Here is a 16,406-nt window from a genome sequence, read left to right as displayed (position 1 = left end):
GGTTCCTAACAGAAATAATTTCTGTTCTCCATAACTCACAGAGTCGTCATGATTGTTTTGAAAAGGCTTTATAAATTGAAGTGCCAGACAGATGTATAGTGATGAAAATTCCTACTATTTTCTTTCTTTTTTTTTTTTCCCCAACATCTGGGAGCCTTCTGTGTATCCCCTAGGTAATGTCATGTCAAGACTTCTTCTGACCTCCTTTCATTCTAGTCATCCTTTTCCTCTGTTTTGTTCCTTCAAGGCCCTGCTCTGTGATATATAAAGGCAGGAGCAGAAGAGAAGACATGTGTATACACCTACCCTTAATAGTAGAATAAATTCTTTAATTGCTTATGTTTAACTGTTTAAGTTGTGACCTATGTATCTAGTCTCAGCAGTGTCATAATCCATGGAACATAATCCCCTGCAGCCAAAAAGTCATTTCAAAATAACTCTGAGTCTTTATTTGCAAATTTTGGAACATTGTAAAGTAGAACAGAGGTCACAGATAATGCTTCTCCAAAATCTCTTTTTATTTCTTGTCTGCTTCCCTTATACATCATAGCTGCCTCTCTACCTTTCCTCTGAAAATCTTCCCAAGACTCCTTTGCAACCCAGTCCATCATTATCAGATGTTAAAACCTCTAGGGAATGTAAGACTGTGTAGGGAAGGGGTATAAGAGCAGTGGTGAGAAGTTACATTATGGCCAATTTAGGAATAATAAGTATGCATATGTATGTGTGTATATACATAAATGTTTTCATTCAAAATTAAAATGTTACTGAGTCTAATAAAAATGTCTATTTTAGTTTGAATACACATACTGAAAAATATCTTTGATAAAATGATAGTTTCTTGGTTATCTTATAATATTTGAAAAGCAGAAACAGGGACACCTGGGTGGCTCAGTCCATTAAGCGGCTGCCTTTGGCTCTGGTTGTGATCCCAGGGTCCTGGGATCGAACCCCACATCAGGCTCCTTGCTCAGCGGGAAGCCTGCTTCTCTCTCTGCCTGCTGCTCCCCCCGTTTGTGCTTGTTCTCCCCCCCACCCTGTCAAATAAATAAATTAAAATCTTAAAAAAACAGAAACAGCTTTTTTTTCATTTCCACTAGTTTTTATTTTTTGTCTTTTTCCATTTTTAATAATTTGATATATTCAGAAAACCATATGAACATTTATGTAAGTCATGGAACATAATAAACCAATATCTAAAAACCTGGCATCCCAACTTAAGAAATAGAACATGACCACTGCAATTTTTCCCCTGTGTGTTCCTCTATGCCACATCCCCCTAACCTCAAGGTATCCTCTATCCTTTTTTATTTCATTTCTTTCCCTTGTTCTTCTCTATAGATACACTACAACATATTTAGTTTAGAGGTAGCTTTCTAAGCTCCTGAAACACTTTTCAGGCAATATAATTTCCTGTGGCTGTGTAGATGTTTAATTGAAATCCTGCTACATACTGTTTTTATGTAGCTTAGTAATATTTTACTCTTAGCATTTTGCTGTGTCATTAAAAGTTATTCAGAAACATACATATTGCTGTGTAATATTATATAGAATTGAGGGCGCCTGGGTGGTTCAGTTGGTTAAGCGACTGCCTTCAGCTCAGGTCATGATCCCCGAGTCCCGGGATCGAGTCCCACATCGGGCTCCCTGCTGAGCAGGGAGTCTGCTTCTCCCTCTGACCCTACCCCCTCTTGGGCTCTCTCTCTCACTCTCTCTCTCTCTCAAATAAATAAATAAAATAAATTAAAATCTTTTAAAAAAAAGAATTGATATACCATGATTTACTTCCCATTTTCTCTTATTTTAGACATTTGCATGTGTGGATTTTTTTTTTTTTTTTGGTCAGAAAAACTAATCAATCCCTATATACCTTTGTTAATATCTATGATTATTTACCATTTTTAGGTAAATTTTACCTAATGAAGTACTGGATCAAGAGTGTGGATGTTTTTATGATTATTAAATCTTTCATATCCAGAAAAATTGTACCAGTTTACACTCTGACCAGTATTTGAGAGGACCAATCTGGGCAAACTTTATTTGAATAATTTGCTGTCAGGATTATATCCTGTTCCAGAAAACACATTAACTAAAAAAAAATTTAAAAAAAGAGCTGCACTGTTGTTTCATACTGGAATTGTTGTTTTTCGTATTTGCTGTAGGGTATTTTTTTCAGCCATTGTTCAGGGACCATGTCATTCTGCCCCCTGTACTTGTGATAGTTAATTACAGGGCTTAGTTATCTCTCCTGATCACTGCCTCTGAGAATTTATCTATTTTTACCGTTCAGCTGTCACCACTAGGGGATGCTATTTAAATCTGCATATTCAGCTCAGTTCTTTCACCAGAGCCTTAGTTCCTTTTCTGTCCTTGCCTGAACAGACAGACTCTCTATGACTACAACAAATTCTTCTGAAGAAACAATCCTTTGCCTAGTCTTCTTATCAGTTTTGTCAGTGAGATTATTTTTTTTAATTTTTATTTTCTAACTTTTTATTTTGACAATTTCAGACTTATAAAAAGTTGCAAAAATAATACAAAGAATTCTCACATAGCAGTCACCAAAATTGCCCAGACGTTTAGCATTTTATCCCATTTGCTTCATCGTGCTCCTCTCTTTCTACACACATACACACACACTTTTTCTCCCAGGTTACCCTGCTTAACTCCTACTTTAAATCTTGGGAGTTATTATTTTTTTTAATATCTCAGCTTCCCTTCCTCCACCTCCCTTCCTCTCTCACCAGAGGGTGCTATGTGAAATGAGAAAAAGGGTGTAATGTTTGGAATTAAATACCTTGATACCTTGGCTCAATTTTTTCACTTTCTAACTGGATGAATTTGAGTCTTTTATTCTTTCTGAACTCTGGTATTCTCCTATACAAAATGGTGTCTACTATACCAGCTCCACAAGACTGTTGTGAGGGCTAAATGAGATAGTATATGTCAAACGTATGCTGTATGAATGTTGCTGAATCCTTCAAATAACATTCACCTGTTTAGTAGAGTGCCAGGCATTGTGCTAGGTACTGGGGATTCAGAAATGCTTACTACATGTTGTTAATTATTCCCTCAAATTATTTTTCACTTTTGATTTTTTTTCCATGTTCATTGCCTCTACCCTAATCCACAGCATCAGTACCTCATGTCTGAGCCATCATAACAACCAACTGGTCCCCAAATTGTTTTTTGGAATTTATATTAGTGCCAAACTAATAATTGTTCTGAGAGATGGTATGGTATAGTGGAAAAGGTATGGACTTCATATCAACAGATCTGGGTTGTGTCTTGGCCCCACTTTTTTTTTTAAGATTTTATTTATTTATTTGAGAGAGAAAGGGAACATGAAGGGGAGGGCAAGAAGCAGACTCCCTGCCAGGCAGGAAGCCTGCCACAGGGTTCGATCCCAGGACCCCAAGATCATGCCATGAGCCGAAGGCAGACACTTACCTGACTGAGCCACCCAGGCATTCCTTGGCCCCACTTCTTAGAAATATTGTGACATGGGGCAAGTCCCTTTACTAGTCTTCTAATTTGAACTCCTTTTTTTTGAACCAGCAAATGTCAGGGACTATGCTGGGTGCTAGGGATATAATGAAAGCGTTAATAGGTTCCTTGAACTTGAAGAACATCATGGTCTAGTTGGGGAGACATACAGTCATAAAAAACTGTGATTAACATGAGATTGTAAAAGAATCCTAGATTTGGAGTCAGATATAAATGGTAGCCACTGTAGTGATTTATTAAAGCACAAACTGAACTCTACAGTCAGATCTCCTGGGATCTAATTCTGGCTCTGCTACTTCTTAGCTGTATCACCGTAGGTAAATTACTTAACCCCTCAAAACTTCAGTATCCTCATCTTTGTAGAATGGGAATATTGAAAGAATTTAACTTTTAGAATAGAATTTTTATGAGAAGTAAATTAAATTATATATGTAAAGTGCTTAACATAGTTTATAGCATATAGCATATGTTAACAAGTAGTATGAGCTCAATAATTATGATTATAATATTATGATAGCATAGTGGTTAAAAACTTAAAAATATAGGCTGTGGCTTCATTCTTGTTTTGGGAGTCCCAGTTTAGCAACATGTTGGCCATGTAAATATAAGGAAGATATTTAACCTAAACCTCAGTTTCATTTTTAAAATGCATATTATAATGGTGCTTGATTCATAGGATGTAAAAATTGAAAGAACTCATGTATCTAAAGAACTCTGAACCAGGACCTGAGGCTTAGTGTTTCATGAAAAATAGCTGTTTTAATTTTTATTCTTCCTCTGCCATCTGCTGGCTGTTTATCTTTGACATGTAAATTATTTTTTCTGAGTCGCAGTTTTGTTTTTAAGATTTTATTTATTTATTTGACAGAGCGAGAGAGCACAAGCAGTGGGAGCAGCAGAGGTAGAGGGAGAAGCAGAAGCAGGTTCCCTGCTAAGCAGGGATCCCAAAGTGGGGCTCCATCCCAGGACCCAGGGATCATGACCCAAGCTGAAGGCAGAGGCTTAACGGACTGAGCCACCCAGGCACCCCTCTGAGCCTGTTTGTCTGCCTTGTTCAAAACAAACTTTTGAAGATTGCAAGTATATATAAAGAAGCTAGATTAGTGCCTAGTACCACATAGCTGTCATTCAGTACCTAATAGCTAGATTAGTGCCTAGTACCACATAGCTGTCATTCAGTACCTAATAGCTAGATTAGTGCCTAGTACCACATAGCTGTCATTCGGTACCTAATAGCTGTTGTTAATTTGTCAGGTGCTGAGAGTAAAATTTTGCCTTGGGAAATTAACAAAGGCATCACCAAAGTAGTGGATAATTCATATAAGATACTCAGCACAGTCATAAAGAAAGCACCTAATGGATGATAGCTACTATAATTATATTTTAATTATATTATTATTGGAGACATTTACAGTGTTTGTTTCTGTAGTTAAAACCCTTACACTTAAATCTTTGTGCTTATTTGATTAGTTCTTTATTCCTCAGACTGGAATAGCAGAGTTAACCTTTTTCTGTTTTGAGGATGTTAACACCTACAGCAAATTCTTTTGCCCAAACAAATTCATCATATTTGAATTACCAGATTGGGATGGGGATTTTGTGAGAGATAAATTTGAGAGTAAATTTGGTCTAGATTTTGAAAGGACTCAGGCATCGGGCGCCTGGGTGGCTCAGTTGGTTGGGCGACTGCCTTCAGCTCAGGTCAAGATCCTGGAGTCCCGGGATCGAGTCCCGCATCGGGTTCCCGGCTCGGCAGGGAGTCTGCTTCTCCCTCTGACCCTCCCCGCTCTCATGTACTCTCTGTCTCATTTTCACTCTCTCAAAATAAATAAATAAATCTTTAAAAAAAAAAAAGAAGGAAAGAAAGAAAGGACTCAGGCATCAGTCTAACAATCTAAGAATTTTATTTTTTGTCTTCAGGCCCATGGAAGTCTGTGGAAGGTTTGAGCAGGGGAGGGTCATGGGTAGTAAATTAGGAAGATTAATCTGCTATACCTCTGAGGTCTTCCCTGACCATCCTTGACTGATTAGGGCACCCTGCTTGTACTTACATACTACTCAATATGACCTCTAATATAGTATATAATGTACTTTATGTAAATAATTGTTTCTCTTCTTCTTGAGAACATGGGTTACCTATTATATTCCCACTGCCTAACACAGTATCTAACATATGGCAGACACTGAGTAAAAATACTTGTTGAATGAGTAAATGAATGTTTTGTTTTCTACTTTTCTGGAAACTAACTTGTTGGCTTTTGTGCTCCCTTTATGTTTTTTCCTGGGTTCCAAGGAGGAAGCATCTCCCTATTCCTTACTTGATATCTGCTTGAATTTCCTGACTACTCACCTTGAGAAGTTCTGTTCAGCAAGACAAGATGGAACGTTGTGCCTGCAGGAACCTGGAGTATTCCCACAGGAGGTGGCTGATCGACTGCTTCAGACCATGGCTTTTCATGGTAAAAAAAATAAGCAGAGGAACTAAGAATTATGTGCTGTTAATTGGCATTGGATTTTGAAGTGCTGCTGCTGTGGCCATTTAATTATTTTCTTAGAAAAGGCCAGATGAGTCTAATTCCAGGAAAAGGAATTCATTTATTTTTGCCTGTCCTGATACTTACTATGTAATTTGAAATAAGTATTTTTCTTTTCTATCTAGGAAAATTGCTTTTTTTCTTTCTTCTTCTTCTTTTTTTTTTTTTTTGCCTTTCCCATGGTAAAAATAACTTATCTTTCAAGATACCCGTTTAGAAGTTTGCTGGTATAAAATACCTTACATCTTCATTTGGCAGTGGGAAAAATAAATAAATACAATTATGGAAAAACGAGTTTCTGCTTTTGATCTTTGAATTGGGAAGGCACAGCTAATTTAATACTTCTGTTTTCAAAAACAAATTTTGAAAATAAATTGAAAAAGTCTTATCTGTGGAATTCTGTTTATGTAGAGGATTTTTGTTGTTTCTGATTAAGTTTTAAGTTGAAATACATAATGCCTTTTTAATTTCTGGCTTATAAACTCTTTCAAGTAGGAAATATAATTTGTCAACAACTATAAAATAGAATGAATATGTGACAATAATAATATCATTTACTGATTGTTGTGTGCCAGGCATTTTATGTTTTCCTTGAATTTTCTCAAAAACCCTATAAAATAACCATTATTATCCCATTCGTATACAGATAAGGAAACTGATTCAGAGAAGTAACTTGTTAAAGGTCATAATGCTGGTAAATGGTAGAGTCCTAGTTCAAATGAAAGTCTGTCTGATTCCAAATCTGTGCTGTTTTCACTGCCACACAATCTTCCTACATCTACATTAGAGATATTCCTGTTCCTAGATGCCAGATAATGCTGTACACTTTTGCTGTGGCTTTATTATATATATAATGTATGAATCCAGATAATGCATTCCGAGGAAGGGTGGGAGAAATAAGGGTATAATTGAGGCATTTTGGAATAATTTTGGAAAGAAGATGTTTGAACTCCTTGGTTTTCACTAATTTGCTCAAGTCTGTAGTCTCTTTGAATTCAGCCTGCCAAAGGAACTGGGTTAATATCAGTAGGTACTACATATGGTAAAGTTAAAGGTCCCTTACAAAACTGCACAGTAATTTAAGAGATGATGTCAGTGCTTTCATTTCTTTCTCGTCTCAATTTAATGACTATGCTTAACATACTCAAATATATATATATACATATAACTAAACTTGTGAATCAAAAAAATAAACGTTAACTAAGGTTTTAATTTGCCAGATTCTTTTTGAACTGTAACTACTGATAGCTAATAATAGCAGTTAACATTTATTAGATACTTGTTATTATATAGATTCTTTTTGAACTATAACTACTGATAGCTAATAATAGCAGCTAACATTTATTAGATACTTGTTATTATATACTAGCTCTGTGGCAAATGCTTTATATGGGTAAAATAATGGAAGTAGTTTTTAAGTAAGTGTAACTAAAAATTATCCTCCAGAGTAGTGTCATCAGAATGTGTTTTCTACCTCTTCTTTTCAAGATGAGGAAACTGAGGGTCAGAGAAAATGCTGTCCCCATTTGTATCACCCCAATGTTATTTCCTGCCTCATTCCCCAAAAACTGTTCTGAATTAATCTCTTTGCAAAAGAGACAAGAGTAGATAGTACTTACCTGAAGCTAATGTAACACTGTATGTCAACTATACTTCAGTAGTAAAAATAAAAATTAAAAAAGCCTTACAGTATTTCTAGACTGTATTGTATGTTACATGACAAGTTTATAATTCAACTTATGAATTTGTCAGATGTAGATTAAGATAGATAATAATTAAAATATAAAAAATTGAAAAACAAAAAAGAGTAGATACTACTGACAATATGCAAAAGAACATACTGCCAATTCTTGTCACAATTTTAAAAAGTTGTTTCATCAATTTTTCTGTGTATTTGAACATTTTCATAATAAAATGGAAAAAAGTTCTATGAACACTTTTAGACTTTATAATATCATTTTTTCTAATAACATAATGATTTTAGAAAATCTTAACTTATTTACATTCAAATTTTTTTCTATTTTCCCAATTCAAAGGGGTAATGGTATTGGTAGTAGTTTTTATTAAAATAAGCCCGATGCTAAAGAGTTTTACTTATTGGGATCTTTGATTCTCTTGTCATAATCATTGCTTTTTCTATGTCATGGTGCTAAAAGTTTTCCAAGAAATGTGTGTTTAAGAGCTAGGAATCAGGGTGCCTGGGTGGCTCAGTCGTTAAGCATCTGCCTTCGGCTCAGGTCATGATCCCAGAGTCCTGGGTTCGAGCCCCATATCAGGCTCCCTGCTCTGCGGGAAGCCTGCTTCTCCCTCTCCCACTCCCCCTGCTTGTATTCCTGCTCTTGCTATGTCTCTCTCTGTCAAATAAATAAATAAAATCTTTAAAAAAAAAAAAGAGCTAGGAATCAGAATAAGATATTTGCCATCTAATGGTAATGCCTCTGTGTTATATTGTGTACCTAATTTAAACTGATATACCTTGACATGTTTAGCCTTCTGTTTTGGGATTAAATTGAAAAGAGTAATGCCTTTTGGGAAAAAAAAAGTAATACCTTTTGAAACATTATGGATTGCATCCTTGAACAGTCAACTAGACTTTCTAGGTGACTGAGGACTTATACTCCCCGAGTGGTACCCCACTTCTCTGGAGGTCACATTGCTGGTCACCTCAGCTGTCTATAGCCTAAACCAGAAAGAAAGAAAAAATGCTTTGGGGCAAAATCCTTGCATTTAGACTTCTGTACTTTAATCCTTGAAAGAAGCCTTTGGGATGCCTGGGTAGCTCAGTCGGTTAAATGTCTGCCTTCTGCTCAGGTCATGATCTTGGGGTCCTGGGACTGGGCCCCACATCTGGCTCCCTGCTCAGCAGGGAGTCTGCTTCTCCCTCTTCCTCTGCTCCCTGCTCGTGCTCTCTCTTTGTCTTGCTCTCTCTCTCTCTCTCTAGTAAATAAAAAAAAAACCCTTGAGGAACCCTCATTTAGAGCATATTCTTAAGTGGGAGTACTGAGAAAGATGATAGAGTAGGAGGATACTAAGCTTACCTCCTCCCACAGATACATCTAGATAGCAACCACATCAGTGTAGATAACCTACAGCATATTCTTAAATGTACATGGTTCTAATTAGCTTGGTTCTTTAACCATAACAAATTAAGAATAATCTGAAGGGCACAGGCTGCCGACTAACAACCCACGTGGATGGTATGACAGTAAAGGAAGATTTAGCTTAAATACATTGTAGCAAGTACAATTATTGGTCATGGAAAAAAGATAGGTGATTCTTCAGTATGTTTATTTTTGAAAGAAGGAAAAGATAATCTAGAAAGATTTCCTTCAGATATAGTAAAGACATTTGTGTAGTGCTTTCAGTTTACAAAATGATTTTTGTATATATTATTTAATCTTCACAGCAATCCCTGTGAGGGAAATATAATTATTTAATACCTAACATAGTGCCTGGCACACAACAGATAAAGAATCTTTTTTTTTTTTTAAGATTTTATTTATTTATTTGACAGAGAGATGGACAGAGCCAGAGAGCACAAGTAGAGGAAATGGCAGAAGGGAGAGGGAGAAGCAGGCTCTGCGCTGAGCAGGGAGCCAGATGCGGGACTCATCCCAGGACCCTGGGATCATGACCTGAGCCGAAGGCAGACGCTTAACCATCTGAGCCATCCAGGCACCCCAGATAAAGAATCATATCTTTTACAGATAAGGAGTCTTCCTTTTACAGATAAGGAATCTTAGACTTGTGGAATAATTTGTCTAGTGTCAAATAGCAAATCAATGTGGAAACCAGGTTTTTAACATAGGATTGATTTCTAGATCTCATGCTCTTTTTAAAATTCTTTGCTCTTTTAATTTTATTACTCTTAAATGTAGAGACTTAAACTTAGTTACTAGAAAAATTTACTTAATGTAGAATGACCCAGAGAGGCCAGGAGTAACCTATTTTACTACATGTATGTGTATGATATCAAAATTTGAGAGCAAATTTTGTAATGCACTGTGATAGTCACTATAAGATTAAAATCAGTCTTAATTAACTGAAGAGTCTAAAGTTTCATCTGTAAAAGACAAAACTAACATTAAAAAATGTGTAAATAGGGGCACTGGGGTGATTTAGTCAGTTAAGTGTCTGCCTTTGGCTCAGATCATGATCCCAGGGTCCTGGGATCCAGCCCCGGTTTGGGCTCCCTGCTCAGCAGGGAGTCTGCTTCTCCCTCTCCTGCCTGCCACTTCCCCTGCTTGTGTGCTGTCTCTCTCTCTCTCTCTCCCTGTCAAATAAATAAAATCTTTTTAAAAATGTGTAAATATATTTTGTGGTGTGAACAGGAAAACATTGGTCCTAACTCAGGATCTGTTTCCATTTTTCATTTGTACAAGGGTCCTTAGCAGAAGATCCTTAATGTATGTGTGAAAGGAGTTACTAGTGGGTTCAGAAGAGGCCCAATAGAAGTAAAATGTATGGGAAGGAAGAACCAGAGAAGAAGAAAATTATTAAACACCTGTTGTGTGCCAGGCATTATGTTAGGTATTGAGTGTACAATAATTAACACGGGAATCTTGCTCTCATGGATCATATAATTCAGTGGGACTTATTTCTTTCTTAACTGTAGTTAAGGAGCAAACAAACATATATGGAATTACAACTTGTGATCAGTTCTCTGAGGGAAAAAACACAATTCTCTCATAGAGAATAAAAAGAGAAGCCATCTACTTTAGATTGCATAGTCAGAGATAGCTTCTCTGGGGGGGCAGTAACTAAGGCTGAGACCTGAGTGGTGAAGAGTCAAGTCAGTAATATGAAGATGGGGCCTCTCAGCACTACCCAGGAGTTTTTGAGCATTTCCCTGATCAGCTACTCAATGCTCCTAATAATTGTTTCAGATATTCTTTGCTCTTCTCAGACTTTCTACCATTTACTCTAAGCAAGAAAATTGAAGTCATCAGATGGAATTACCTTAACTCCATGTCAGCATGCTTTCAGTTTTCCTCAGAGTGATCTTTTTTTTTTTTAATTAAACCTGGTTTTATGTATTTGTTGGTTTGCTTTTAAAGATTTTTTTAAAAGTAGTCTCCATGCCCAGCATGAAGCCCAAGGCGGGGCTTGAACTCACTACCCTGAGATCAAGACCTGAGGTGAGATCAGAGTCGGACACTTAACCAATGAGTCACCCATGCACCCCTAAAGATTTTTTTTTTTAAGATTTTATCCATCCATTTGAGAGAGGGAGACAGAAATAACGACAGAGATAGAGCAAGAGTGGGGAGGAGCAGGAGAAGCAGGCTCCCCAGTGAACAGGGAGCCCGACATGGGGCTGCATCCCAGGACCCTGGGATCATGACCTGAGCAGAAGGCAGACGCTTAATGACTGAGCCACCCAGGTGCCCCAAGATTTTTTTTTTTTTAGTTTGTTTATTTAAGCAATTTCCAAACCCAACGTGGGGCCTGAACTCATGACCCAGAGATTAAGACCTGCATCCTCCACTGTCTGAGCCAGCCAGGCACCCCAAGATATTAGTTTTAACTGATCTCTACACCCAACGTGGGGCTTGAACTTAAAACCCTGAGATCAAGAGTTGCCAGGTGCCTCCAAAGATTTTTTTGTTTGTTTGTTTCAAGTATTCTGTATGCCCAACATGGGGCTCAAACTCATGACCCCATGATCAGGAGTTGCACACTCTACCAACTGAGTCAGGCAGGTATCCCACTGAACTTTGTATTTTTAGATAATTGTTGATTCACGTGGAGTTGTAATAAATAATTTAGATGAGGTCCTCTTTCTCCAGTGATAGTGTCTTATAAAACTGTAGTACAACCAGGATGATGACGTATGGTCAAGATTTCTGTCTCCACAAAGATCCTTCATGTTGTCTTTTTATAGCCACCTTCACTTCTCTCCTGCCTCTTCCCTCTCCATAATCCCTGGCAACCATTTTTGTAATTTTGCCATTTCAAGAATATTATATAAATGGAATCATTCAGTATGTAACCTTTTGGAGTTGGCTTTTTTGACTCCATATAATTCTGAGGAGATTCATCTGGATTGTTGTGTTTATCCACTCTTTTTTATTGCTGAGTAGCCCATGTTTCGGAGTACATCAGTTTGTATAAACATTCATCCACTGAAGGACATCTGGATTTCCAGTTTTTAGCTGTTATAATTATAATATAACATATTATGAATCTTATAATGCTGTAATCATCCATTTGCAGGTTTTGTTTTAACGTATGTCTTCATTTCTCTGGGATAAATTCCCAGGAATGCTATTGCAGGATTGTATGGTAGTTGCATGTTTAGGTTTTAAGAAATTGCCAAACTGCATCAAGAACTAATGATGTAATGTATGGTGATTAACATAACAATAAAAAATTAAAAAAGAAATTGCCAAACTGTTTTCCAGAGTCACAGTCCCATTTTATATCTCTATCAGAATATATGACTGATCCAGTTTCTCCACAAACTTTCCAGCATTTGCTATTATTACTGTTTGAGTCATTCTGATAGGTAGCCATTATTTCTTCAAGTATTTTTTCAGCCTTGCTGTCTTTCTCTTCTGCGACTTCAGTGACACAAATAGCTCTGTTCAGTTTTTTTTTTTCTTCAGTCTATTTTTCTTTCCTGTTATTTAAATTTGGGTAATTTCTATTGTTTTATCTTTTAGTTCACTGATTCTATTGTTCCTTCCATTCTGTTGTTGAGCCCATTATTTTTTTTTCAGTTCTAAGATTTCTATTTGGTTCTTCTTCTTCTTCTTCTTTTTTTTTAAGATTTTTATTTCCCTGAGAGAGAGAGCACGAGTGGGGGTGGGGAAGGGGCAGACGGAAAGGGACAAGCAGACTCGATGAGCAGGGAGCCCGGCACAGGGCTCAATCCCAGGACCCCAAGATCATGACCTGAGCCAAAGGCAGACACTTAACTGACTGAGCCACCCAGGTGCCCCATTTGGTTCTTTATATTTTCTATTTCTTTGCTGAGGCTTTCTATTTTTTATTGCTTTTGAGCATGTTTATAATCACTCACATGCATTTTTATGATGGCTTCTTTAAAATCTGTCAGATAGGGACGCCTAGGTGGCTCAGTCGGTTAAGCATCTGCCTTTGGCTCAGGTCCTGCGGGCCCCACATTGGGGAGCCCACTTCTTCCTCTCCCTCTACTGCTCCCCCTGCTTGTTCTCTCTCTCTCTCTCTGACAAATAAATAAATAAAATATTTAAAAAAATAAATCTGTCAAATAGTTTTAACATTTTCTGTTATCTTAGTGTTGACATCTATAGATTTTATTTTTTTCATTTTGAGATCTTACCGGTCCTTGGTATGATGAGTGATTTTTTATTGAAATTTGGACATTTAGGGTAGTAGGAGAGTTTTCTGTTTTGGTTTGTGTCTCTGACACCACTCCAGCAGGGCAAGGTAGAGGCACTGCCTTGTTATTGCCAGATTGGGGTAAATGTTCTGGTTCCCACTTGACTTCTGTTGACACCCAAGATACGGGACTTCTCATCACTGTTATGCAGGGAATGGCATTCTGGTTCCCCACTAGGATTCTACTGATACCTCTCCAGCTGAGAGGGGTGTGAGTACTTCATTTCTTTCCCCAGTTGGCCTCCACTAACACCATGTTGGGGTGAGGTGACCTCATTACTGTTGGGTAGTAGTGAAAGTCTTGACTCTTCATCGGGCTTTGTTTGAGACCACCCCAGTAGGAAAAGAGAGGAGTACCTCATTACTGCCAAATGAATGTGAAAGTCCAGGCTCCCCACATGGTATCCATTGCCATCATAGGGGAAAGAGTGGTTCTTACCGCCCAACGTGGATGAAAATCTTGGCTCCCTACTCAGACTTCTCTAACACCTCCCTGTGGGGAGATTGGAGCAACTAGTTACAGCTGGCAAGGGTAAAAGTCTAGGCTCCCCTCATGGCGTTTGCTTGTGTGGGGGAGGGTGGGACCACAGTCTTTTCTGTGGTGTTTGGCTGTAGTAAAGTAGTTCTTGTCTAAAAGTTTTCTGTCTTGCTAAACTGCTTTTTTCCTGGTTCTTTAGCTACAATGAGATGTTTTTTTGGAGCTTTTTTTTTTTTTGTCTCTGCTTGTCAGCATTTCTGGGTTACCAACTTATTCAACTTTAAGTCTGGGATATTTGGAGCAAGAAAAAAAACTCAGGAACCTCACCATATCATTTCTTGGGTCCCAAGGTCCCTAGCTGATCTGCTTTTCTTCTCTTTATCTTTCCCTGTTATCTAGCCCTAATTTACTTTCCCACCTCATTGCTTGCCTCTCCCCCCTTGCATGCTTAAATCTCTGGGATTGCATCACGTTCTCAGTCATATCTAGGTCTTTACTAATGTTCTTCCCCTCTTTATCACGGAAGCATCTTATAGCTCTGCCTGTTTCTCACGTTCAAGCATTGTAGAACTACTTGCCATTTTCTGTGTGTTGTGCTTTTACATCTCTGAGGCCTTTTGGGGGGGCATTTTAAAATTGAGATAAAATTGACAATATAACATATTAGTTTCAGATGTACAACATGATTCAATATATGTATGCTAAGGCTTTGTTTATGCTATTTATTCTTCCTTTAATACAACCCTTCTTTCTCCATCCTTGAATTTTTCCTTCGTCTTCGAAGGACTTAACTCAAAGATTACCTTTGCTGTTGAATCTTTCTAGATCTTCAGGAATGATGGGTTGCTTCTTTTTCTTTGTTTCCGTGGTGCTTTGTACTTGACTCTGATATAACATAGATCTCATTTTGTTACATTGAGACTTTCACCCCATGGAATTTTGAATTCTTTGAGTATAGGGGCATATCTTACTTTCTTTGTATACACATTTGTTAGTGTTTGACAATAATAATTGTTTAATAACTGGTCAGTGGCTGGAACCTTACCATGAAATTTACTCCCCTGAAATAGAATTTTAAGACTATCTCTAGAACCGCACTGCCCAGTAGAAATATAACATGAGCCACAAATGTGAGGCATGTATGTAATTTTATTTTATTATTTTTTTAAGATTTTATTTATTTATTTGACAGAGGGAGAGAGAGAGGAGGGAGGGGAGCAGGAGAGGGAGAAGCAGGCCCCCCACTGAGCAGGGAGCCCGACACAGGGCTCGATCCCAGGACCCTGGGATCATGACCTGAGCTGAAGGCAGACGCTTAACCATCTGAGCCACCCAGGCACCCAGGACTATCTGCATTTCAAGTGCTCAGTAGTTGTGTGTGGCTAGTGACTACTGGTTTGGACAGTATAGCTCTAGAATAATGGAGTTCTTAATATATAGTCATTTTTGTCCACTGTGACAGGTAAAGGTTATTCTTGATTTTAACTCTTTAACATGAATAAGTCTGCAAAATCCACTAGAAAGCAGTGTTCCCTTTAAAAAAAATACTTTAGTTCTAATATAAGGGTGACTGGCTAGCAGCCCAAACTGTATCTTTAATATGAGTCTCCTGAGGTGCCACTTAGAGTTCTTCCCTTGACTACAGGCTATTTATTTACCTGGTCCTAACTGTTCACTCACCCTAGACTGTTCTTAGGCTGTCTTTTATTGGCATGGCTGTTACTTTCACAGGACATATTTAATTGATATGGTGATATGGTTGAGATTGATGTGGTTCCAAAGCATCATATACTGGCACTATTAATTGCTAGCCAGGTGGATCTCTAAGGGACTTTAAGAGATTCCTGTATCCACTTTATTTGAATTTATCTGACAGAAAGTGACTATAACCTCTAGATCCTTTTAATAAGATTTCAGATCTAGCCAGTGATCTGAATGTAGATATGTATGTGCTAAATATATGTGTGTATATATATGTTTGTGTAATAATGTATTATTGTGAAATTGAAGGATAGACTGGTAATGTATTGGTAACAAATTAATTCCCCAAATTCAATAGCTTAACATAAACTTTGTTTATACCTCACTCAAATGCTGCAAGTCCATGGAAGGTTCTGCTTCATGGCACTCTTGGATCCAAGCTGATGGAGGCTCCACTCTCAGAAATCTATACTGTCTAGAACTTGAAGACTCCTTATTTGTCATAGCAGGAAAAGGTAGCATAGGAAATCATGCATTGGCTCTCAGGTGCTTCAGCCTATAGGCCATTAGTCAGAACTAGGCACATGGCCCCATCTAATTCCAAGGGTGGGCTGGGAAATGTAGCTGTCTGCGTGTCCAGGAAGGCAAGTAGAACCAGATGTTAGTGAATATCTGTAATATCTACCATAGTCACTTGCTAGCCCCATGATCTTGGAAAGCCACTTTTCTCAGCCCTAGTTTACTCATCTATAAATTGTAATAATAATATTCTTACCTCATGGAATTGTTATGTATATTAAATGAAATATTGTTACATGGGT

The 16,406-nt window shown here is 37.6% G+C and overlaps 1 protein-coding gene across 1 annotated transcript in view; it reads left to right on the top strand.

Annotated features, from left to right (window-relative positions):
• Window positions 1-16,406, top strand: part of ZYG11B (zyg-11 family member B, cell cycle regulator) — a 71,525-nt gene that overhangs the window by 14,720 nt on the left and 40,399 nt on the right. Inside the window, exon 2 of the mRNA XM_025871635.2 lies at window positions 5,801-5,966. Within this exon, the coding sequence (XP_025727420.1) occupies window positions 5,801-5,966 (166 nt within the window). The remainder of the gene's footprint in view (window positions 1-5,800; window positions 5,967-16,406) is intronic.

The sequence above is a fragment of the Callorhinus ursinus genome, unplaced genomic scaffold (genome assembly GCF_003265705.2).
Source record: "Callorhinus ursinus isolate GAN/ISIS: 27379988/994484 unplaced genomic scaffold, GSC_fseal_2.0 scaffold9, whole genome shotgun sequence".
Classification (NCBI taxonomy): Eukaryota; Metazoa; Chordata; class Mammalia; order Carnivora; family Otariidae; genus Callorhinus; species Callorhinus ursinus.
The sequence above is the reverse complement of the archived record's forward strand: the minus strand, read 5'-3'. Positions and strand labels throughout refer to the sequence as shown.